Below are 26,717 nucleotides of genomic sequence, written 5' to 3' on the forward strand. Positions count from 1 at the left end.
GAAACAAGTTTGACAATCAAAAACTTAATTTCATTTTCTATTTAGATTATCAAAAAATAGAATTATCAAGAGACAGAAATGGAAAAAAACCAGGGTATTTTTCATTCTGAGACCAGTTGTGGTCATGGGCGGTCAAGTGTGGAGAGAAAACATACTGACAGGGGCTCTTCCCAAGAAGGTTGTCTGCTCTACAGGCACTCTGGCTGGGCAGATCTCAGCGGCATCTCAGCCTCTCTCTGGATCAACAATTACCATAGTCTCCTGTCGATGCACGTCAAGGAAATAGTGAAACATCTACCTTGTGACCTACTTTAGCCAATCATCAGTCATCATGAGTCACACCAACCTGACCCTTGAAGCCCAACCAAATCCGAGGCAGAGTAGGTCAGTAGCATTTTAGCTTTGCCTTTGTGAGTCTTTCAAAGCAAGATCAACCTCACACTTTAAAAAGGTGCAGCTCTAAATATTGCAATGTTGGACCAGATAGTCTTCATCACTTTAATCGAAAGAGCCGGTTTCTGCCTATGACATAAACAAATTTTAATACTCCCGAAAGAAATACTGGTGCCAGATTGCTCCAACATTACAAAATATGAGTACAAGAGCATCAAATAAACATGAACTACAAAAACATGAATGTGCACAATAATAATATTGAGTGGAGAAAGGTTAAAAGTAAAGACACCGTTAAAAGAAATTGAATAAAAAGACAAATCAACATTAAGAGACTTTGGCTGCTGCTTGGGACGGCATCTGAAGTGGACATCATACATTCATTCTAACTTACTCTTTAGTTGTGTTCATGGTTGCATGGTAAAAAAGGTAAGCTATAACTCAAACCAAACCGACAATCACAGAATTTAAATTCCCTCCGTCTCTCTTTTCTCTCTCTGCAGCCTCTGAAACATTCATAAATGTGACAGTATCGTTCCTGGGAGAAAAATGCATGTACCTGTCTGCAAGAACGAATATTAAGAGGCAGGGGGTAAGAGAGCGAAAAGAGGGAGAGATGAGGAGGGGGAGTGAGATAAAGGAGGGAGGAGGGGGAGAGGATGACAGAAAGAGGAAGTGATGAAGTGTGTTAGATTACAGGGTGACATTGAAACAAGCCTCCCTGTCCCTTTTCTTTTGCTCAGCCTTCTCTTCTACTACTCACTCACACTGCTCTCCTCACCCCCCACAAATCACCCACCTCCCTCCCCCTACTCTCCCCCACCCACCCGCCCACGTCTGTGAGGGTCCCCCAGCCGCCTGGTGGCAGCGCACGAGTTCCCGTCAGCGCTCCAGAGTGTCACAAACATTTTCCCAAGGCGGATGTGAATGAGATGATTGTCCTTCGCCGCAACGCCGCACAGCGGGGAGAGGAAGACGGGGGAAGGGAGAAGAAGACGGCTGTGAATTGAATTTGAGAGGACAGCTGACAGACGAGGAGGAGAGGGGAGGAAAGGAGAATACAGGAGAGGAAATGAAAGGATAGAAGAGGAAATGAGAAAGTAGGAAAGGAGAGGAGGAGAGAGGTTACATGGTTGAGTGAGGAGATAAGAGGCCAGGAAAGGAGATAAATAAAAGGTCAATTGGAGATGAAGAAAGGGATGGAATAGATAAAGAAGGGAGGATGAGAAGAGAAGGACTCAAGGAAAGGAGGGAGGGAGTGGCAAAAATGGAAGGAGGTCAGAAAAACAATAATGGAGGGGAAGGAAGGGTGAAGAGAATGGAGCAATAACATGTATGATCACAAAGCTGGGTTCATTTCTTTACTCTGATTGGACAAAGGGACAATTTGTAGCAACAGTGTCTAATGTCTCGATGGAATGCGGCTCTCATCACAGACTCAGGTGAAAAATAAAGAAGATAAACGAATGAGCAGAGAAAAGGCAGGAGAGGTTAGAGACAGCAAAAAAAGTTAACTACTATGGAAAAATCTACAAAATTGACAACTGAGTATGGGATGCGGCAACGGAAACAAAATTATATTCTGGAAGCCATTTTGAAAAGATAGTGTTGTCAGTCAGCCAAGATGCCATTTACTGTAAATTAACGGTGAAAATACAACAATAGTGTACAGTTTTCTATGTCAGGGATAATGTAGAGGGAGCAGGTGATAATGCAGATTACAATCCTGACAGGGCGAGCAGAACCAAGCTGTATTTCTCACCTTGATGGAGTTCAAGTGTTTACCACATTACCTCATCAACGTGCAAACCACATGGAGGTTTGATGGACAATAAACAAATGTACTTTCATCATTTAAATTATTTAGTGTAAGTTTTTATGTTTTTAAATGAACATGATGGAACAAACATCCTGGCAAATTTGGTGCCAGTGTTCGAACAAAGTTCCGCCCACAAAGATCAACTTGTTTGACATCAGGACCACATGACTAATCCAGTTTGTAATTTAATAACATGTGACTGAACCTCATTATAGGAAAGTGCTGCCTTTTACTGTCAGAGGGATCAGCGATGAGGATTGTTCTGTTTACAGTCAACACTAGCTAATCTACTTGTCAACATTAGTGCTCTGCTCGGCTGAACTCAGTCAATCTGCAGTGTTTGAAACTCCTCCAATGTGGCCTCAGAGTAACTTTACTAGTTTGGCTAAAAGGCAGATTTAGACAGATGTATGACAGCCTGAACTGAAGAGAGAGGTCATGTCATTTTTTCCTTAAAAAACATATTATATCTCGGTGCTGCTTTGCTGTGTGCCGGAGAGTTCTTCCTGCAAAAGTCAGACAGAAAATGGCATCAAATGAATCTGCAATTACATGAAAAACTTTCAGTATTAGATGTGTTCTGGTTTCTATTAGTCAAAGTACTGTTGCCCACTGGCAGGTCTCAGCAGGATTTGGCTGTACACAGGAACACAGTCTGTGTTGAAGAGCTGGAACGCATTGGCTGTTCTGCAATATGCGAACCAACCAGTGATCATGTGATGGTAATTTTAGCTTCAATCCATCTCTATGAAACAGATATCTGTACATAATGCAGCTAACGGTCTGCTCTTAGACACTATTCAAGTTGTCAGTCGGACTGTGAACAACGGCAACACATGGACCAAGAGGTCCTAGGCAAGAGTTCTTCACCACCAAGTGCTGGCTAGTGCTGTTGCGGTCATGGGCCAGAACACCATCACATGACTTTTCCAGACATCCTGATCTTCCATGTCTGGCAAGCTTTCTGCCCCTGTATCTCTCTTGAGAACTTCCATGTATGTTCATTTGTGATGTGGTTCATGGTCAGTGCTCGTGTCTTGGCTCCTGCAGCATCAGTATCCTAGCTGGGAGCTCCGATGTCTCTTGTAGTAACCGGCCAGCCTCGTCTTCCTGGATGCTATTGTCTCACTTGTTCATGGTAATCCAATATAGCCTCTTCAGGGTGACATGACTGTTCCAATAGATATTCAGGTCCACATGCAGTATTCTGGCGCACCATCCATGCAGGGACTTAAACAGGGTGGGCTTCAGGTCCAGCATTTATGCCCCACAGCAAAAAGGTTCCAGGGACACATCCCTGTTTGGGGCCTTTCTACAAGAGCACCTGGATGCGGACACAGCGTTAGGCCCGTACGCAATTGCACCTCTGCATGTTCAAGAAAGACTCCAGCTGTTAACTGGAAATCAACCAGCAAAACTTGTTCTCCTTCAAGTCACTGTTACAAGTTTTGAAACGTAATAGATTGTGTTTAATATTCCAACCCAAATGTGACCCTAATCCTGAATCTAGTTTTATTGAAAGTTCTGAACAACACAGTCTTAAGGTCCCTGATCAAAACCAAAGCTGGATGATGTGAGTTATCAAATGTAATTTAATCCTTTTTATTGGATCAACCCCCTTTTAGAAGTATTCTGAAAAACTGGGCCCTGACCAAGAATAGGTTTTTACTTTCTAAAAGTTAAATAGAGCATTGAGCTTTAAAGACCTTTGTTCTTGGCGTGCTGCAGCTTTAACGGACGTGTATTCATATGAAAATGTCAGCGATAATTGCCATCATATATTTTTCATCAGGGAGGGAAAGCAAACAAGAGGTGGAAAACAAAATAAAAAGTGTCCTGAGGCTTTTTTCTGTCTCCACATTGTTTAACCGGCACACGACAATGTCAAAGGCAGGCGTCTCATTTTCAGTACACACACACACACACAAAACAAACACACCCATATCACAGGTGTACCTGCATACGCAGATAAAAGCCGCAGCCTGACTTGTGTTACATCTGCCGGGTGCTGACTCACTGTGTCGATCGCTGGTTCACATTCCTGCAGACTGAACAGTGTTTGAGTCTATCTTGGGGGGCGTATCACAGAGAGGAGCCTCCTGTCGGGAAAGGAGATAAAGATTATGTGTAATTGGAGAGGATTGAGTGGAAAATGTCAGTTGCCTTTCAAGGACAAAGGGTTGTGTATTTGTGCAGATTTTGCAAATGTCATGTCAGCTACTGTTGTCCCTGAGCCACAGAGGAAAGGACGCGTCAGCACATGATCCTTCTGTGTGTGAATCTGTCTGATCAAACACACGTTTCATTAAGTGAACCAGGTCAAACACACGCAGGCAGGGAATAGAAACATGAATAAATCAAAGGTTAGCAAATAAAACATTTTCTTTCTGTGTAAAATATATTTAAGCAGGAAGGTAAAGGCTAGAAATTCACCTCTCTGCTCAACCATTTCACCAACTACCAGAGAAATCTCACGTGAATCATCCGTTTATGTGTTAGGTGGAGATTTGAGCGAGCTCTTTCCTGCACAAACACTCAATCAGAATAAGAATCTGTCCTTCTGCATCAAGTGCTTCGAGCTCTTTTCAGTTTTACTCTTATACAAACAGAGCTAAAGGGCCAGACTGCCATTCCAACACATGGTCGCTTTAACATGAATTGAGTTAAAGTATTATTTCTTGTGCCAAGGCTGGTTTCTTGGAGGAAGCAACTTGCGTGTACCTCCACTGTAACCCTTTATATAGCTTCAGAAATAAGAGCTGACTGATGCCAGACCACCTTCTGGCTTCTTTTTTTAAAGTTATGTTATTTGGGCATTTTCGCCTTTATGACAGGACAGAAGAGACTGAAGAGAGACAGGAAGCGTGGGGAGTGGAGAGCGGGGTAAGACATGCAGCAAGTGGTCAACGGGCCGGGAGTCGAACCGACGACCTCTGCGTGGGGCGCTTAGACCACTAGGCCACCAGCACCCCACCCTCTGACTTCTTGTAGTCTTCACTCCCGTCTAGTCCTCACCTGAAGTGATCCTGCAGCCACCTGAGCTGGAGTCATAAAACTGGCCTCTGTCCGTTCTGCTCAGGCAGTTTTCGCTCTGAGGCAGCTTAAGGCTGAAGGTTGTCTGCTCTCCCAAGTTTATGTGCTCATACAGCAGCAAAATATAAAAACTCTGAAATACACTGAAGTGGAGCTCGAACGATCAACTCTTGGTCTAGACCTACGCACGCTTTTTAAAGGTGAGATGGAAACACAAGTGAACAAATCCTTCTTCAGTAAAACTCTTAATATAATTATTATTCATTCATATATTCATCATATTGGTGACATTTGTTTGTGCATCCTAACAATCTGTCATTTAGCACCTACAATTCCCCTGATACAAGACAGGAAGCAAAGGCAAAAAAATTAAAAATAAAACAGGACCTGGCAAAGGAATATAAAACTGAAGTGACTCATGACAGGATGCATTCTATAACAGATAATACATGACTTATAGTGTGTTTTATACCAGGCTGTGAACATGTTTTATTCTGCTGTGAAAATCTGCTCTGAAACACTGGAGCTAAAGGGGGTTTCTTGGCTTTCGGAGACAGCCTCAAGTGGACACTCAAGGAACTGCAGTTTTTTGCACTTACACCAGCTTCATTTGTCAACACCAGAGGTTGCAGTATGGATGAGTGAAAAAATGACTTGGTTGAGGAAAATGAAACTACTAGTTTAGAGAAAGTTGTGACCAAGGGTTTTGAAAGCTAAGGCTGGTGCAGATGATTGGAAGTTAACAAGTGCTGCAGTTTCATGAGGAGGATTTAGGTTCACTTAGTTGTGTCCCTTTCCCTCACTTTTTTAAATTGAGTTTGGGCAGACCCCTTTCTATGTCCCCATTTTGTCTCAGGCTGTTTGTTCATCATGCTTGTTAAAGGTAAGCTCTACACAGGTGATCTCTTTTAAAGGCTTAGGCCTGATTTATACTTCTGCGCCAAATTGACGGCGTAGCCTACGCTTGAGGTTCACATAGCTCCCATAACTACGCAGAGGCCTACGCACGTAGCTGATGTGCACCTCCTTCAAAATGTAACTACGCATAGAATCGACGCAGGCCGCAAGCCTGTTTTTCTTGCATCTACAGCACTTCCAGGATCCCCGCACATTGGCTGTGTATTTCATCTCCTCCTCTCTATTCTTCATGTAATCATGTCTGTATGATAAACAGCAACATGTATCAGCTGTAGATTAACATAACACGCTCTGAATCTCTGTGGAAAAGTAAACAGAGATCATAGCGGGGCCGGAAGCAGGCAACATCAGAGAGACGACACTGCCCTCAGGCATTTGGGCGGAGTATTGCTGCACGTCATGGGCACATCGACGTACAAGTTTGTGGTGCTCATGTCCGTGTCAGCCCCTGCTGCGTAGGGGCGACGCAGAAGTATAAATCAGCCTTTAGTTCTTATACTTTTGTTTTGCAACAGTGACTCATGCCCTTGTTCTCCAACTCTTGATAAAGTGAAGTTTCTCTGTCTTTTATATCCATGTGTATATGCAGCATTGAGTGCATGTTTATGAAACTGAGCGAGACCTTCAGTGTTCTATTTTTATATTTCTAGTGACACTTTATGAATAAAACCGTAAAAGTGTGCATGCAACTGTTGAGATCAGTAGCAAAATACTAAATAAATCTTCAAGTCTATTAAATCATGAGAGAAGATCTCCTAAGCTGCTGTTCAGCCTTAAAATATGGAGTCAGAATAAACTTTGAGGATGAATTATGAAGAATCTTTTGATTTAGTGCATTTAGAAAAACCCAGAATCCCACTTAACTTTGATTTAACTTTTTTCTCTCTTGGTCCTTTCTTTGGGACTAAACTCTGCTGCTGCTGGAAAGAAATAAATGGAAATAAAGAGTCCTAACAAACTCCATTTTCTGTTTAAATTGTCTGCAAAGTGTCTCGCCTTCTTCATTTGCATTGTTTTTAACTGCTGTTTGGCTCCTGGGAGAAGTTAATCCCAGTGTAACAGCAGCGTGTTATCTCATGCAAAAGAGGAACTGAGCTTTTCACACAAACACAGGGAGGTCACTGATTGGCTGAGAGACAGCTGTCCCTGCTGCTTGCGGCCTATCGGTGACCTTGAGTGAGCAGGAGAGTCGAGTCCACTGAGCTGTCCGGCTGCTGTTATCATCAGCAGACACAGTATCACCTGTGTGTGTGTGTGTGTGTGTGTGTGTGTGTGTGTGTGTGTGTGTGTGTGTGTGTGTGTGTGTGTGTGTGTGTGTGTATGCAGACGAGTGGGCGGATATCTGGATGTGTGTGCGTCCTTGTCTACGTGCCTGAGTTTACAGCATACACCACCTGCATATTCATACTGATAGGGGAGAGGATATTCTATGTGTGTGTGTCTGTGTGTGTGTGTGTGTGTGTGTGTGTGTGTGTGTGTGTGTGTGTGTGTTGGGAGTAAATTTGGTCCTCTATTTGAGAAAGGGAGTTTGTAGGTCATAAATACACACGGTGTGTTTCCTGGTTTGCCGACCTCAACTCCTGACAACAAAGGAAACATTTCTGGGAGAAAAACAGAGGGAAATAAAAGTTGTGTGAGGTGCTTCTCATACCCGCTGTGCTCTCACAAACAGCCTGAGGAATGCATGCAAATCTACACCCACTTTGCACATTTAATGAGCTGTTTTGTATGCTTTCAATCGGTTGTTAATAGACGCTTCTGCAAAGTATCCTCCAGCTAAACACACATTTTTCATTGCTCTTTTTCTATACAGGCACAACTTTCTTTCTTTAGATTGTTTGGGGAATTGATTAATATTCATTCTTGAAAATAAGACTGCTACCCTTAGAATCACAAAATAATGTTTTTAATGACTTTTTTAAATGACTTTGCAGATGTGAAGAGATGGAAATGTTCTGAATGCAAGCTAGCACAAAAACGTCAGCTTTCGCTCTCAAACTCAACATCCCCGAACAATGAGTTCATAATTATAGCTTAGCAATCGTAACTACTTATTGAGTTATAGATCTTTTTACATGCTGAGGTACAATAATTCTAGTCCCACAACTCATCAGCAATCCTCTTAGAGCGATTGTCAACTTTTCAGAGCTTCCGTTGTAGCCAGCAATTCACGATAAAAATCATTCCGAGCCAAGCTTTCGTTTTTCCGTGTGCTTCATTGTTTACAGTTCAAGTCAAGAAGTCTCATACAGTATTTCATTCAGCTATCAGCAAGGTGTTTTAAGTTGTTGCAAGATGAATCAGTTTAAGGTGTGCGCCAGTTCTCCCCCCGTCTTTTTTTAAGGGAAACATAAATACACAACAACCACCACCAACAACAACACAGACACTAAGGTTGAGTCCTTAACACAGGACTTTCTCCCCATCTTTAGGTACAAAGCCAATAGACTGCGAGATGGCACTGATGTTGCTGGAAGGCTAGTACTGTATGTCTGCAGAGCAGAAACATCAGAGCCATCTGAGCGTGTTCTCTGCCGCCGGACTGATTATAACCTGGTTGTGCTCCAAACTGACACCTGACCACAGCACATACACATACTTATTAGGAACAAGAAGGCAGAAAACTAGACACTGAGTCTAGAATATGTTTCTGTTTAGTTCTCTTGTTGCAGCAAATCCACATATTGTAGTTTGAGCCTTCACTTTATTTGACTTTATAAACGCAGAGATACTTTTTAAGAACCTGCTCCACACGTTGATATTCAGCATGTTAAACATTTTGTATGCCTTTATATGATCTGTAACTTTTCAATACTGTCAGTTATATGCATTTTGTTGCTGTGGAAAATACGATTTAGGGGGGAAAATACACTTTTTTTAGTTTCTTTTTGAGTAATCATTAATTGATTGTTAACATTTCCAAAGATTGATCACAGAGAATACTTAAAATTTGCATCCCTAATTTAGATAAAAATCGTTGCAAAATTCTCCCCTTTGGATATCGCTGCAAAATAAATGCCATCATTTCCTGGTTCATTGCATCCTCAGAGAAGCGCCCTTTTATCTGTTTTTGAGGATTCTCAGTTTCAGTGTAAATGGTATGGTACACAGAGGCTTCAAATTGGCTTACTTCAGTGGTATAAACCAAAAACAAACTGATTTCCACATGTTTAATACTAAGTAACAAGTTTAACTGGCTCTTAAAGACAAAATCATGTGTTGGAGTTGACCCCCTCTTCAGCAATTATAATAATGATATTAATGACAATAGCTGGGATTATTATAGCGCCTTTCAAGAAACCCAAGGTCGCAGTTTGTAGCCAGGCTTCCATGTTGGTTCTCTAGACCAGGGGTTCCCAAACTTTTCAGCCCGCGACCCCCAAAATATAGTTGCCAAAGACTCGCGACCCCCACTGTCCCTCAAAGGGATTTAATGTGGTTTCATTTAGCTGGTCTGCAGAAAATTAGCCTATATGAGCATGTGGCTCTTTTCTGTACTCCTACTGATGCTTTTGATAATTAACTGTTCACTAACCCTAAACTTAGGAGTCATCTGGCAAAAAGAAAGGCAAAAAACTCATTACATCTTCAATTTTCAAGGTTTTGTTTCAGGTTTAGCTTCTAATTTTGCTGGGGTTTTTTTTTTTAAATAAATAAATCAGTGAAATTGACTATTTTTAGATTTTGTCATTCAACTTTTTTTTTTGCATGTTTTAAGTATCTCTTTGTTCAACCCAAGTTAACATATTATATATAAGTAACACCAAAACCAACAGAAAGAAGAAAAAAATAATAAATACAAAAAAAACAATAATAGCAATAATAATAAACAATAATAATAATTAACAGTACAAACAAAAAGGAAGATACACATACAAAAACAAGTCAACAACCAAAATTAATTAATTAATAATAATAATAACAATAATAATAATAATAATAATAATAATAATAATAATAATAATAATAATAATAATAATAATAATAATAATAATAATAATAGATATTAAAAAAAAAAAAAAACATTCTGAGAGTCATCTCACGACCCCCCATTTGTGTCTCGTGAGTCCCCAGGGGGTCCCGAACCACACTTTGGGAACCCCTGCTCGAAACAGTTTCTTAACAAAGGGCAATACAATTTTATAAAACTGTATTTTATTATATTTTATTGTATTTTATATTTAAATTTTAGATATTTAAAAGCTGGAAGAGAGAAACAGCATCTCGTTTTTCCTGTATGTCTCGTATATTCAGTGAAAATTGACAATAAAAACCTTTGAATTGAATTGAATTGAATACAAGCACCTCATACCACCCCTCTTCAAACCAGGAACAGTCCCTTTCAGTAATCTGGTATCGTTATCTATTTTTTCACCCAGCACCTCTTATATTGCTCATTCCAATCAAAAACTATTAAAATCTTAAGAAGTCTTGTGCTTTTATAGCCAATCATGCAAATTAGTACACTAAAACCCTGAACAGAAAGAGAGATAGAGACCACTGAATACCTCAAACAGAAGTCAAACTTTGCACGCATGGTCAAAGTATTTGATCTGAGCTGAGGTTTGGCTAATTTGTGTAATCTGTGCTCTAAAAGTCAGGAGGTCATTCCAGCACATGTTATCAGTCAGTGTGTAAATGTCTAATGAGGCAAAAAACTTGGTGGCTAATTTTTCATTACTCAGGATCCCAACCTGTGTGGAGAGGATTTTCACCTCACATCAACTACGTTCATAAACTCTCAAAGAGAGGTCGGCGATAAAATGTAGTCTCATAAATCAGAATTTTACAGAGAGCTCGGTGCTGCGTGTGAGCGTTCTGCGAGGGGTTTATGGAGTTTCAGAGCCAGCAGAGCCAAGGTGACACTTCTCCTTTTATCAACAACTTCCTGCTCTAATCAGCCAGCTGAGCAGCACCACCTCTGCTGCGAGGGTTGGCAACAGGTGCTGCAGTGTGTGTGTGTGTGTGTGTGTGTGTGTGTGTGTGTCTGTGTCTGTGTGTGTGTGTGTGTGTGTGTGTCTGTGTCTGTGTCTGTGTCTGTGTGTGTGTGTAGAAGGACAGGAGGTGGTCTAGGACTAAAGCCAGTAAGCATGGTGAGGGTCAGAGGGCAGAGGGATGTAGGAGAGCCAGAACTACATACAGCGCACTCACACTCCAGACCCTACACATAATCTTTAACACACACAGAAAACTGTAACTGTAGCACTGCTAAGGGCTGATGTTGAAATACAAACATGATCCTTAAACTGAAAAAATGGGATCACTCTTCTTTTGGGGGGGATTGGATGAATTTGCAAGCTTCAACATCTGAAGACATGTTTTCTTCATGTGCTTTTATGCCTTTATTTTGATAGGACAGCTTGAGACAGGAAGTGTAGGGAAAGAGAGAAGGAGAGAATGACATGCACCACATCATGTCAGGACCAGGAATCAGTCCTTCGACCAGTAGGGCAGGGAAAGAGAGAGGCAGAGAGTGAGAGGAGGAGTTGCACAAGAGGAAGTATCACCTGTAACAGGATCAGTTAACACAACGTACTTTGTAGCTTGACTTTATTCAACAAATACTTGTCAAGGATATAGAATAAGAAGAAAAGCATTGTATGCCCCTAAACTGTGGAACGCTCCGACTCAAACTCATTAAAATGGCGAGCTCTCTAGGTGTTTTTAAAGGTAACCTAAAGACTTACAATTTGATTCCTGCTTTTAATTTGGAGTAATTATAGCCTGGACTGCAGTATTGCCATTATACTATATCATTGTTTTAGCATCACTTTTATTGTTTATTTCATTCTATCTTAATTAATATTTTATTTTTATTTCATTTCATTTTCCTGGTATTTTTCTGATTTGGTTTTATTGTAATGATTTTATTTTATATTTGTGGTACTTATCTCATTTTATTCAATTGATTTTATTATGTTTTTTTTTATTTTATTGTTTTATTTTATTTTATATTTTTGGTATTTATCTGATTGTATTTGATTGATTTTATCGTAATGAATTTATTTTATTTTTCTAGTATTTTTCTGATTTTATTTTATTGATTTAATTTTTTAAACTTAAACTATAACTTATTACTTTCCACTATCTTGTTTTATCATTGTATCATTTAACCTATTGTGGTTTTCAGTGTCTTTTTTTGTGAAGCACTTTGGGCTGCATGCTTGAATATATGAAAAGTGCTATATAAATGAAAATGAGTTGAGTTTGAAAATGAGGGAAATCTTAAAACTGGAAGCTGAAAGACACTAAAACACTCGAGGGCTGAGAGGAGCTGTAGAGTCGGGTGTGACTTCAACTCTGGTAGTGACCCTTTTCATGCTGCACACAGAGATGACGTGAGGCTGATGCTAACCTTGTTGCTTAAAAATCTTGTTTTATCTAGTAAAATAATGAAAGTACAAAAAGTGTCCATGTAAAGATGAATCTCAGCGTTGTTTGTGCAGCAGCCCCTCAGCTTCAATTTTAGCATCAATTAGCGAGAGCACCAGGTGTCGGTAACAATTACCCGGTCTCCTCCTTTTCACAGGAGCTCAAATTGACCACTTTGAAAACCTATTAAGTCTCTAAATCACGAAGACTGTGTCGAATATTCTTTCATTTGTAGCCGAGAAATTGAAAACAAGCTCCTGCGTCCGTGAATCACAGAGATGGTGGATGATGACCTTGTGCACCAGAGCAGCTCTGCCTCCCAGACATGTTTGTATTCCAGTCGACAACCTCACACACACACACACACACACACACACACACACACACACACACACACACACACACACACACACTAACATTGAGTGAAACTGGCAAAACGACAAGGTGAAGTACTTCCTCCAAACGCCAGCTTGCATTTCTCATCACATTCAGTTTGTTTCTCCATTTGGGTCGTTTACATTGAGAGTATTCAACACGCTTTACTACGGAGCAGATGGCTGAGTATTTGTGGATTTTTATATCCTCATATCACACTGCACAGCCGGCTAATGGCTAACTATGTGAAGTATAATGGTTAGATAATGCAGCAGAGTGAGAATGGAGGACTGAAGTACGGGATTATTCTTTTCATGAGCCCTGTAATCCTCGACTGCAGCATAATGAAACAGTTATGCTCTTTTTTTTAAATCAGATATTCACAAAAAATGCACAAACAAGTTGGATTTGATTCTGTGGCACAGCCTTAATAAAGCACCACAAAGCGATTTTACACCCAGCTATCTTACGCCTACACAGTTAGGAAGAAACAAAGCAGCGCGAGTGAGAACAATCTGCTCTTCTTCTCTGTGCTGATGAGCTGCTTCAGCGTCTGATGGAGTCCGTGAAGTCACACTGACACCAGATGTCCTTGAATAATGGCTCCTTTTCTTTGGTGTACCTGTTGTCTGTCTGCTAGCCTCTTTAAATGAGATCTGAGGGGCTTCTACATCCACATCTCTGAGCCATCTATGATTACGGTTATGATGGCGATAAGAGCAGCAGCTGAGTCCCTGTAATCCCAGTAATGAACATCCTGAAGATGATTATAGCTTTTATGCAGCGGTTCAAAACACTCGTGTGCTGTCAGAAAACTTTCATAAAACAGAGAGAACAAACATAAGAGTGTAAAACCAGCACAAATCAGACCATTATCTTGCTAGTCTCTCCGAAAGTCAGGATTGCAACCAATCATGCATGTGGAAAGCAATGCATTAGCAGAGAGGAGGGCATCTCTGACCATCACACTGCTCGGTTCAATAAGCTGCATAAAAAAATTACAACAGAAACAGAGAAATAAATGTCAGATACAGCTAACACCTCAGCAGAGTGTAATATAACCTCCATGTTTCAGCACATGCTGCATGAAGCTCTATGTCTAATAAATGAGGCTCATACCTCACACACAACTCCTCCACACATTTCATGCATCATGCTAACACATTAGCAAAGTGTGTATGCTCAGCTCTCCGTGTAAAGCCTCTAATCAAGGCTGGATTTCCAACCAGGCAACCTGAGGATCACTGTGAACCAGACGGGTTCAGCTCAAACGCAGAAAACCTGGGGCCAGGTAGCTGAGAGGTTCTGCTCTGGCTCCAGGGAAATAATGAGGTTTCCACAGAGCCGGCTGTGCGTGGTGTGTTTAAATGGGAGCTTGGAGGAGGCTGTATACATACACCATAAAGCTATACTATCTTAACTCTTATGAAGAGTACCATTAAAGCATAATAAATAAGATGGTGCTTAAAGAAGGGCAGACTTATAAATAATAGGCTGATAATCCAAACGTTTTAATATTATTCATATAACTTAATTTTGTCCAATCAAAACAACCAATAAACATTTATTTTATTTACTTTAACAAGCCCACACATTGGTGGTAGTATGCAGATTGCCAGAGTGTTGAAATAGCATCGCTGGTGTGGATGTTTTTCGTTGTTGGAGGATAACATGATTGCAATTCACAAAACGTGCTGCAAGTTCTCCAACATCGGACTTCTACCAGATCCTTGTCCGGTCTGTCTCCGTACTCTCTCATCCATCAACACCCTACGGTTGGGTTTTCAGAACAGAGCACGAAGCAGGACCAATGAACAGCTGGAGTTATGTTACCAAGGTTTTACCGCGGTAATCACTGAATGAAGGATTCTCCTCCTCCTCTCCTCATCCATGTTGTCTTTCTGGTCCTCTGAAAACCTCTGACCTGTTGACTCTAGGCCTGGCTCCGCTCATCATGACGGTTTGTTGTTGTAGTTAAGTGAAATACAATCTGGTGATAACACAGAGTGTTTTATTCTGAAAATTAACCGAATGTTTTCATTTTGTTTTGGTGCCTGTCTTCCTGTCCCGCTCCATCTGCTCTGTTGAGATTGATGCGTCGTGCTCCAGCATCCGGCAAAAATAGAAGTCTTGTGTATCTGATCAGGAGGGCTCTGACCTGCCGGATCAGAGACACTGCCGGAAACGCAACAGAGTGGATCCAGTGGAAGTTAACACATTGACTAGAATAGAAACCTATCAGATCCGGTGCCGTGACAGATCGTAGATGGACCGGACACTGATCGGCCGTAAGAGGAGGATAAAGGTTCAACTGTAACCCTCCAGCAAGACTCAGAACAAATGCCAATATTGCTCATTGTGTAAACTGACATTTGTTTGCAGTCTTTTTCCTCATAAACCTCCTAATGATGCAGCCTCAGAACAACATTAAATAGTTAACAAAATAAAATGTAAATCACTCACAGAACCAAATATAGCATTCACATTTCATACCTTGTCTTTGTGATATCTGATTTGTTTTTTTAAGGCTGGAAAATCTGAGCAGAATTTAAAAAGATGGATGTTCTTCAGTATTGATTGCAAGCTCTGAGATTAGCCTAAGCTCTGAAATTTAACCCTGAACTATATTTCCCTTCTTAATTTCATCCTAAAAGGTAAACATTTGACTCACCTGTTTCTGCATGAAGGGCCTCTTTATCACCCACATGACGTCTTCCTGCAAAGCTGGTGGTTGTGGCTTCTTCTAGCTTTGGCTCGCTCCCCCACTCCACACTGTAGGCAGCTTATGTTTTATTCATCAGGATGAAAAATGGTGCAGATGTGGTCTAGATTGTAACACCGTCCAAAACAACAAACCAATGCAACCGTACAGGAACGCTTGTGCATGGAGAAGCTCACTTGGTCTGCTCTCCCAGGTGTGCTGCATCAGAGGCTAACGAGACAGACCGGCTCCATGCAGAGACTCTTATCTACCAGGCTGTAATGTTCAAACAGTAAAAACCTAGCATACAGACTGATAGGCATACTGTTTGCCTTTAACAGTCTGATGCTAACTCAAGCAGCGCCTGAACACCCTCTTAATGTTAGCCTTCGATGCATTTGAGTCGAAACCAAGAAAAGGTTGTTGCACCTTAACACCTTTCAATTCTATTCATTTATGGATCAATAATCCTCTGAGGCTTTTTGTACTGCAGCATTCATAATGTCATGCAGCCTAATCAGACACAATGGGACCTGGAAGGTTATTGACCACTGACAGTATCGGGAGATTTCTAAACACATGAATGCCGTGCTATTAAATCAACAAGGCATGACAACTTTCATGCACCGTTTGACAGGCGGAGCTGTGCCGTACATACAAATGACCTGTTTATGGGGATGGGTTTATTTCTTCATTCACCACACACTTTGTCTCAGATTTTATCCAGCGTCTTCTGTTGGATTCATTTTGAATACTTAAAAATTGAACATCAAGTAACTCAAAGACAGAGGGAGGCCGAGGTGATGTGTGACGTCACTGACAGAAGGGGGAGGAATGAGGCACGGGGACTTTGATGCAAACAAAGTGTGCCCAGAGAGGAGCAGGACACACTGGCTCAGAGGAGGCATGTCTGTTAGCATAACTTCATCATGATGGCCTGTTGTCACCCAGACCGGCCACAGCTGACGTAACAAGCCTGCCATCCATCCATCCAGAGAGGCTGCAGGGAGGGAAGTCAAAAATACTTGTTCGGTAATGAAGCCTGAGCATCTGCGTGAAGCTGGAACAAGTGCTGACTTTTACATTGGTATTAATGGTGTCAAGCAATTCATACCTGTGTCTTGATTGAGTAAAAGTTGCATTAATGCCCCAGTGTGGTCTGATACAATGATCTAAATGGAGGAGACAGCTTCAGAGAGTTTATTCAATGAGATGAGGCGAGAAGTATCAAGTCATAAACATGCTGCTGCTTTTGGTTCTTAACTGTTCTCACCTCTCTCTCTCTTCCAGCTGATGAATTCTTCGCTCGGCGTGTTCAATATTACCGACAGCCTCTCCAATATTGAAGCGGATTTCTTTTACATCCTCCTGTATTTTCTTTAATTTCAGCGAAAGTTTTCAAAACCCAGTCGCAGTTCGCCGATATGCTTAGAGATATCTTCTTTGAAGTCCATCAGCAGAATTTTCCGGGTTTGTTCAAGGCTACTCACTTCCATTTCTTGCTGTGATTTGTTTGACACGTGTGTTTTCTTTGTCTAGTTTTTACCCCGGAGCTCTTGCGTGCGCACTCCTGATCTCAGATTCATATCATTCCACAAATTTATTTAATAACTTGACATCCTTCAACCCTAATTTAGCTCAATTTTTGAGACGTATGAAGGTTTTCTGTGAAGAGCTTCTCTCACAGTAACATCACTCATGTGCCGGTCAACGCGAAGTCTCAGAATTAACACTCATGATGTATGGATGGAGGGTCACAAAATGTTGTGTTAAAAAGGTTTGAACCTGTAAGAAATGTATCTCATGTATGTATAATATTGAAGTATAAAAAAAGTATATAAAAAAAAAGAAAGGATGTTTGTATTTAATCTAAAACAAGTCAACATTCAGATTAAGGTGCTAAAATGTTAGATGATTGGTATATTAAATTCAAGAGTAGTTAGTAAAGTTCCTTCTTACCTCAAAATAATAAAGAAAATAACAATTTTAAGAGCACAAGTCCCTGAATTGATCTTGACTCTCTTTTCGGTGGTCAATTTACCAAACTGATTATTTTCTGTGATAGTGAAATGAAGTCAGGATTCAGCTAACATCCCACTCTTCAAAAGTGACACACACCTGCTCTCACAGGTCCTTACCTCCTCCTCCTCCTGATCACAGAGAGATGAAGATGTGAGGAATAAGTTGGCGGTCAGCATGCATACCAAGACGGACCGGGCGAGGACTCTTATGTAACCTCTGAAGAGCAGCTGCTGGAGTTCAAAGAGACTCATGGCCATGACTGACGAGTGTCAACAAGAAGACAGGCCGTAACTCAATCATGTCCTCGCTGAGCCTTTCTCCTCTTACATGAGTCCATGTGAACACATTAAAGATGACCCTAAACATGTTTTCACTTCATGTGCTGATGAAAAAAGAGGAGATGGAGTCACCGCATGTTGTTTTTGGTCCATTATGAAATTTTCCTAGAACAGCGCATCCCAATATGTCATTAGACTTCACATAAACAACACTGACCTGACAATTCTTTTATTTTGTTAACTTTGTTAAGTCGACGGCGGCAGCCATATTGGAAATGTTGAACGCAACATAACTTCTGTCAAGCGAGTGTGGCGTACAGAGGCGGGCTTTGAGCCTCCTAGCCAACAGCTACAGTGTTCCTGCCTGTCAATCAAGTCAGCTGTGCCTCTCATAATGGAAAACTCGTCATCTTAATATCTTCGAAATTGCAGCGTTATGAAAAAATTCACTGTACCTGTACAGTGTGTGCCGATAGAGAAATGAGCTATTCAGACTACACTCTTCTTTTGTACCAGACTGTAAACATGTTTATTTCTGCTTTTAAGACCAGCTTTTTGATTTTGAATTTGCATGTATGTGGTTTCCTGTACTTTTGGAGCCAGCCTCAAGTGGACACTCGAGGAATTGCAGTTTTTAACACTTCCGCATTGGCTTCCGTTCTCGCTGTCGGAGGTTGCCGCTTGCTATTGATAGACATTTTTGATGGTAAAGACTTGACAGAGGATCCTACCAACCATCACAGGAGCTTCTTGTCCTCAAAGGCCACCATCACTTCAGTGATTGGAGGGGTGAGCAAGGGAGCGTTTCAATCCAGAATCTGACCGCTACATATCGCTAAATATTCCCATTTCTACACACTGTACCTTTAAGTGTTTGTAAAGAGTAAAAATATCTGCAGGTATAATTTCCTTGAGAGGTGAAATAATTTTGTGCAGATACTTAGGCCTTGTTTTTTGTTTGTAATATCTTGAAAGGAGAATCATCTGTCAGGTCAGTGCGACTTACAATGAGTGTAATTTCTTGAAATATATTTCAATTTTAAGATACTTTAAATCACATTTAAAGCATAACATGGACTCACCCCTCCAATAGGGCCTTTGCCTTTATTATTAGTACATGCATTTCTCAGTATTAAAGCTGTGTTATAAGCATGTTAGAGGAACATTTAATACTGGCAGATCTGCTAAATGTCTCAAATATCTTTGCGTTCTTATTCTCGCTCCTTCCTCTGTGATTTTCTGTGAAGCACAGACAAAAGGAGAAGCATCATCCAAGGACTCGTGAAGAACGTGACTCTGTAGTCTAGGTTTTAATATTCACAGAGACGATCTGCCTCCTGACACAGTGATGTTTCTCTCCTGCAGCAGTGAGCCTGTCATGTGTCAGAGAGGATGCCATCATGTGCATCGCGTTTAATTGAATTAGCTCGGCTTTAGACAGGAGAGCGGCCGGAGCCACGCGTGCATTTGACATTACGTGCTGGCAGTTTATCTGAGCGGCAACAACTGGCAGTGAAACCCAATTCTACACGCTGCGGCTACTTTTAGAGCAGGAAACAGGAGGTGAAAGGTTCAGTGGTTGTAGAGCATGAAAGGCTGGAGGCCGACAGAGCAGCAGCTACTTAAACAGGTCGCTGAAATGACCCCGCTGACCCTGCAGGGCTGAGAAATCCATCTGTGCACAGGAAGGAAAAAAACACTCCACACAGCGTGCTGTTTTTGTTTCTTTTTAATGGAATGTTTCTTTTTGAGGTATGAAAATAGATCTCACATTGAAATAAGAAATTGGACGAGGGCAGAGCTATAACTGTGTGTGTAATGATGGCAACAGGCAGGCATGTCAGAGAAGCATCACACCAGTCGCATTAGATAAAGGGCACAGCTATTACCCTGTGTGGGAGATGACAACAACACTGAGGCATGTGTTGGATGGCTGTGATACACTGGCAAGAGGAGAAAGCGGTGGGAAACACTTCCAGACAACGAGAAATAGCATGAACCAGAGAGAGAGAAAACGTCTTCAGACAGCAAGACGTCCTCCATAATGAACACAACAATGCCGAGGCCACTCCTGAACCTTTAGATGCTTCACAGTAATCACACACTTTAGTCTGTCCTTTGTACAATCCGTTTTTTTCTGCCCATGAGTGAGAAAACTGCGATATTTGTGACAGTTCCTGAAAGGCTGGGCTGCTACTGAGGACAAAATCAACTGGAGTTAATATCAAAAAGTGGAGAGAAGTCTAAATTAGCTTAATTTAGCAAATTGGAAGGCCTGAATTTTCACGATGCAACCTTTGTAAGAATGGCAAAACTAACAGAATGTATGAAGAGTTTTAACTTTCCAACCTTCAACAAGAAAACTGCTGCAATTCAAAATTTAAAGATCACAACATCAGCCGAGGTAGCTCAGTAACCTTTTCACAATTTTACAAAACTGCCAAGAACAGCCTCATTACTGAGAAGAGATATTGTCCTAATGGTCTGTTCAAGTGTGAAGCATTCAGACACAGCCAGGGAGACTTAAAGAATACAAACACCTTAAAAAAAGATCAATATATCTCCTTTAGCACCTCAACTCTGAAGCTGGTTCTGGAATTCAAAAATTTGAGCTTTTTAGGTGAAGTATTACTGTGCCGTTAATGTGTAGGTCAACAACAGGAATGAAGATAATCAAAAAGGAGGACTCGTGCTCCACATGAAGTAATGCAGAAATTAACTCCACACTGTCACCAAATATGTCTCTTTAAGCTTGAATACATTGGGACTATGTATGGCACTAGATAGCAGAGTGTTGTAGCTGACAGGTTAGACTGTCAGGAAAATACTCCGACCAGTTTGCCAACATGTCAGCTTTCCTCTTCTCCAAAAACAGTCTCTGAATGTCAACAAACTTTAAACTGTAAAGGTTTTTAAAGGTTAAGTAAACTGGGTTGTCAACAGTCAAGAAATTATATCATCTTTATAGCTGAACTCCTGAAATTGGAGCATGTCCTCATAGCTAAATGTTAGATCAGGTCAACTACCAATCACTCCCAAAACAGTATGACCATCAGGGAGTACTAGTGACGGTGTAAAACATGTAACTGCACGTTAACATTGTGATGAAGTTGGTTGATAAAACTAATTAATTATGTTTGAAATAAGTAGGTCAACGCAGGTTAAATAGGCTGAGTACTGTTTTGCTCATATCATTATAAATGTGGCCACTAGAGGTCCTCGTCTAACATTAAACATCAGTATGTTTATACTGATGTCATCATGATAGACTGCATGAAAGATGGACGTCATGAGAGCTACCCTAAAGTGAAGCAGAAACATTCAGAGCTCCCTCGCCTGACTGACTGCAGCGTAGGTCTTAAAGCCTGCCTCCTCCATTGAAACCAATGGGACATGGATCAAACTTTAAAATCAAAATACAGGCCGACAAAATAGTTCTCAAATGTGGAGTCTGTCATTGTAGTTACTTCTCATCATGCGGATTCTTGTTCAAATATTCATTTTCCCTCAAAGTTTAGCTTAAATTAGTTATTTAATGCTTTTAAAAGGGAGGTATAACATTATGATTGACAGCTCTGTTGGCAAATTACGCTCCTGCAACCATTTGTTCACCAGTTTTGAAGAGTAAAGGAGAAACAATGACATAAGAGTCATCACACTTTTGTTGCTATTACTGTGAGAGTCTGGTTCAAGTCAACATAAGAACCTGTTCTGCTGTAAACCGTCCCGACATTAGGGTTGTTTGTTGCTTCATTGGTAACTTAAATATTTTAGTGGAAGAGTTTGAGCTTGAACACAAAGGCTCCGATTTGCAAGATACTAGCACCAGTTGTGGGGGTATTTTGTCTTCACTTTTTAACAATGGTAGGAGGGGGAGTAATGTCGTCCATCTTTATATACGGTCAATGTTCCTAAGAGGTTGCTTGCACAGACAGCCTATGACAGCAGAAATCAAACAGTATGGGTAATATGAAGGCCTCTCACTCAGATTTAAGACTCTATAATAAAGAAGATGGCTTGTAACAATCAAAACCAAATAAAATGATGTAAAATTATAGCTATGATTCAAATCAAAGATCAAACAGAGCAGGTAGAGGTCATGCAGAGAACTCCTCACACTGTATATGTATACAGTTTGAGTTCTTAATCTTCTGAGCTGTCACGTTGCAACAGACAGAAGGTCAGGAAATGATTCTTTGGTTCAGTCTGGAAATGGAAATGTGAACACTGACACACTTTACACCTGCAATTAAATGATCTGACATGAAGCCTCCCAGCTATACTGTATGCAAGCTCCTCCTCAGGGGACTCTGTGTCTAACGTATAATCTAGAACCTCCACATGAGTATTTCTTGTTCCACTCTAGCAACAACCACACTGAACATTCACCAACAGTTTAACGTTTTATATAGAAAATATATATACACATATAATAAATAAGGGATAAACCCATCGCACGGTGGAATACAGGCGTCTCTTCACATGCTTTCAGTCCGTCAGTCTTTGTGAGATAAGTCTCTGTATTGGAAAGAGAGAAGGGGGCGCTGGTCAGTGGAAACCACTACATGGAAGAGGGAGGTCTCCTGGAGAGAGGAGGAGGGGATGTGCAGCCCAACTTGATGTTCGTCCTCTTGCTGAGTGTCCATTAACCTGCAGATGCATTCAATTAGATGGACCGCAGACTGATGGGCCTGACACGGGGGGCACAGGTGATCTGAAGTCACCTGAAGCATGAAGGCATTATTGGGACCTCCTCAAAGTTCGAACCCACAGAGGAGCTTTAAGTCCCGAATGAAGAATAAGGGATAAGAAGCTCTGTGCTTAGAATAAAATATATCACAGGATCTTCTTCATATTGAGTTTTAAGTCCAAATGTCCAGAATGAATCTGAGCACAGTCCGCAAACTGAGAGCAGGTGATAATAAGAGTTTGTTTTTATAAAAGCTGGAAATTAAACAAGTGTGAGCTGAAGATAAAACAGATTTCAGAGTTGCTCAAATCCTCTAAATCCTTAGAAGACATGACCTCTGACCTCGAGTGTAGCTACGGCCCTGCTGCTCACCTAGACTTCAGAAAACTCCTCTTACTAAGGACACTTCCCACGGCCTGTTTCTGTTAAAGTAGCTTTAAACTGATACATCTACCTCAAACTACCTGTTTATGGAAATGTTGTGCTTTTTAAAGGAACAGTCATATTTAGTCAGAGTGGTAATCATCCAGTGTTTCCACTATGTTTGGGGACTTATGCTCACAACCACCTCATTGTAATGTAATGAATTATTAGTCCTTTGTTGAGTTACTGGGTTAAACATCAGGGTGACAACAAATCAACACGTGTCACAGAGAACCACGTGCACAGAAATCTGTACACAAAGCAGCTCATTCCACCAATTTACTCGAGTTTGAGTGATTACCTGCTCTGGTGTTCAGCTGGAGTGTGGCTCTGCATACACTGCCTGTGATGAGGCTGAGGCTGGAGTACAGATTAGAGTGTGAGATGTCATTTAGAGACATGTTTGCGTAAATGTATATAAATCCAAACTGTTTTGGACGCAACCAATTTTTGTGCGTCTTGAGCCTCATTTGAGTCCCTTATGCATATTTTCACCTGTTTTCGGATCTAGGCTCTGACATTGTGCCTTAAACATGTCCAATGTCTACTTAATGTTACTTCAAATGGATTATAGGAGAAAAATAAACCCCTCACCACTGATTACCTATCCTTTATATTCTGGATCTACTAATTTGTGCATAAAACCAAACATGTTTGATATGGAGGAGCCCCCCTCTGATAAATGTCACACCTGCCTCAGGATGGGTAACCGGCATGTTTTCCTGAAGAGGACTTCACCTCCATGAGTAGGAACATACAGAAAGGTCCCAAACTTTTCTTTTCGTAAGGTAAATCCACATTGTGTCCCCTCCTGGAAGAATATCAGTGTTTGATCTGTAGGGACTGAACGCTGTGGTGGAAGCAGACGTCCTCTCTCATGGCACAGCTATCCAGGGAGTAAAATAGAACCAGAAGAAATGGGGTCCTTTATTATGCGAGGGGATCCCCAGGTGGTCCCCGGACCTGGGGACCCCCTCCTCGATCACGCGCTCTCTGTAGCCGTCTTACCGCTAATGGCGCACCAACGTCCACGGGACTCGCCGCAGGTCACGCAACGTTTGGCGCGCTGCGGATCGTCTTCTGTCCGGGCATCTGCACCACGAGTAACTGCTGCTTCTGCCGGGTGGACTTGACGGCCAGGATTGCCTGCCGGTTCTTGTACTGGACCATCTGCAAGGTGATCTCCGCGTTCCAGCCCTCGTCCTGCGGGCACCTGAAGTCGATCTCCTTCCCCTCCGTCATGACCACCGTGAAGTACACGTACTTTCCCTTCCGCTCCACGCAGTCCACCGTCTTCATGTTGGCGAAGTGCAGCTCCTTGACTTTCCCCGCGTCCCCGTGGTGGTGGTGGTGCTGCGGCGGATCGTGCTGTTTGGGCGGCAGCAGCAGCACGCCGTCCTCGGTCAGGACGCAGTGCTTCTTCTTCCAGAGCTGCAGCAGCCCGTCGCTCCGCTTCTCCAGCAGACCCTCTTTGAAAACCTTCCTGCCGTTTTCCAGCATTTTCACCTGGACGCGTCAGGCTTCCAGCTTCCCGGCTGCTGCCTCACAAAGCGGGCGGAGGGATAGAAGGACGGGGGGATGGAGGGACGGGAAAATGAAGCTTGGTTTACCCCGGAGCAGGTGCAGGCATGAGCCGCTGCTGTGATGCTGTGGTTGTAGCGGTGTCGTTGGTTGTAGTGAGGAGGCAGCCTGCCTGTCTGACTGTCTGGCTGCTGGTCTCAGTGTGTGAGGGGGGCGGGAGGGGTCTGAAGGAGATGTGCACCGCCCCCCTCAGTGACACTCAGCCCCCTGGGACACCAACAACAAGAACTGCACACTAACAAGATCATACTTATAAAAGGAAGCTACTTCATTTTTATAAAATTAGATTTGAGGATTTTAAAATTATTATTATGGGGACTGTAGGACCGGTTTATAGGGAGTCACAGTAATGATGTTATGTGATTCCAAATAAAGATGATGACCATGTTCATTGAGAGAGATTAGAGCAATTTCTATTTTAAGCTGCATTTTCTGGCATTTGATGAACTGGATAACCTCTATATTATGCTGACTCTATATTCCACAGCTGTGGTTACAAAGCTGGGGACCTCTGAGACTTCACACATTTACAAAAGATCAAGTCCTGATGTTTTCATGTGAATACTGCTAACCTATGCACAATAAAACAATATACAAAAGCATTTTAATAAACATAAGATACTTTAAACTAAACCCCAGACATTTCACATAACACACAATATTTTTACTTTCCATGATTTTTGAAAAAAAATGAAATGATAGTTGCGGTTAATCAAATGTTTGAGTTTCAATTATTTTTTTTTCATTTTGTGATTTTTTGAGGTGCATACATTACTTTTAAATGCCATTTTTGTCATGTCTGTATTTTGTGAATATTTTTAGGGTTTCTGAAAACATTTTTGCATTTTGTGTAATTCATATTTTTGTGCATTGTTAATTATTTTGTGCATAATGAAATTTAAAAAAAAAACGTATTAAAAGGTTTTGAGTTTCATTTTTAGTTTTACAATGTGTGTTTTTTTTTGGTGCATTAGTTATTTCAAAATGTCATTTTTGTCATTAAATATTTTCATATTTTGCGAATTTGTATTTGAGTTTCTGGAAATATGTTGCATTCTTTTTGTCTCATGAAATACTTTTGTGCATTGTTATTTTTGTTGTGCATAATGGAATACTTTTGCATTTTTTTGTATTTAATTTCATTCAACATGTTTGCACCATGTGATTTCTTTAATGTTTATTCATGATTAAATGTATTTTAGAAATGTTGCGGTCAACCTTCGAGTCCACCCTACAGTAAACACTAATACTCACTCAGGATCTCTGAAAGCAAAATAAAAAACATGTTTTCACTGAAATACGATACTTTGTTAAAATCAAGCACTTATCAGACAATAAATCATATATTTTTTTTAAAGGCACAAATAGTCCTTTACATACCTTTCTTCAAGTTTATGAATGAGTCCATGTATGAACTGAATTACCTTCCTGAAAGTATTATCCATGAACAGAACCACTCACATTAAATGAAGGTGACCTGATCATCACATCCTGCATTAATTCATGAATCTAATAACGATGACTCATGCATCAGTTAAGCCTTACATAAGTCTATTTGTACCATTTTTATAAAGCGTCAGCGTACTTTCACTTCCATTTAATTTCCACTACATCTACGAAGCAGATTCATTTACATGTTTAAATTTATAAAGGATTAAAACATCACTCATGGAAGTTTTATCTTCAGATCAGCATCATAGAAGAAATATCTGCAGATATAAACAGCATACAGCTCTGTAGTCAGGCAGCTTCTATCAGACAAACCTCTTTAATAGTCGTGTTACAATCATACATTAGTTGTTATAATTACTGCAGTATCACTATGTCAGAATTAATGTTGTATTTTTATCCTGCACCACTGTTGCTGGCCTCTCTGGGGTCAGGTTCACTAAACGGCTCTCTCAGTGTGTGTGTGTGTGTGTGTGTGTGTGTGTGTGTGTGTGTGTGTGTGTGTGTGTGTGTGTGTGTGTGTGTGTGTGTGTGTGTGTGTGTGTGTGTGTGTGTGTGTGTGTGTGTGTGTGTGTGTGTGTGTGTGTGTCATTAATTGTGGTCACTATTTAAAACATTACAAACCATATTCCTCATGGAGGTCATTTAGTGCCAAGAGCTGTA

General features: G+C 41.1%; 1 protein-coding gene and 1 long non-coding RNA gene across 5 annotated transcripts; both read right to left on the bottom strand.

The window, feature by feature from the left end:
- Positions 1-1,741: 1,741 nt before the first annotated feature.
- LOC117805223 lies at positions 1,742-15,848 on the bottom strand. Of its 2 annotated transcripts, none has more exons than XR_004629374.1 (3): positions 15,582-15,848; positions 4,230-4,311; positions 1,742-2,718 (listed from the first exon to the last, which is right to left on the bottom strand). It is a non-coding gene; the product is annotated as an uncharacterized LOC117805223 (long non-coding RNA). The 2 variants fall into 2 exon arrangements; XR_004629375.1 differs by having other exon boundaries at positions 4,169-4,311.
- A 3,774-nt stretch (positions 15,849-19,622) lies between these two features.
- On the bottom strand, positions 19,623-25,214 carry phlda1 (pleckstrin homology-like domain, family A, member 1). 3 transcript variants are annotated; one of them, XM_034674151.1, is made up of 3 exons: positions 23,716-25,214; positions 23,326-23,384; positions 19,623-22,561 (listed from the first exon to the last, which is right to left on the bottom strand). In XM_034674151.1, exon 1 carries the CDS (start codon positions 24,522-24,524, stop codon positions 24,072-24,074), a length of 453 nt encoding a protein of 150 aa, XP_034530042.1. In that variant the 5' UTR covers positions 24,525-25,214; the 3' UTR covers positions 19,623-22,561; positions 23,326-23,384; positions 23,716-24,071. The 3 variants fall into 3 exon arrangements, with proteins under 3 accessions (XP_034530042.1, XP_034530040.1, XP_034530041.1); XM_034674149.1 differs by having other exon boundaries at positions 19,623-23,384; XM_034674150.1 differs by having other exon boundaries at positions 23,326-25,214.
- Between the last annotated feature and the right edge of the window lie 1,503 nt (positions 25,215-26,717).

Source organism: Notolabrus celidotus, chromosome 21 (genome assembly GCF_009762535.1).
Source record: "Notolabrus celidotus isolate fNotCel1 chromosome 21, fNotCel1.pri, whole genome shotgun sequence".
NCBI lineage: Eukaryota > Metazoa > Chordata > Actinopteri > Labriformes > Labridae > Notolabrus > Notolabrus celidotus.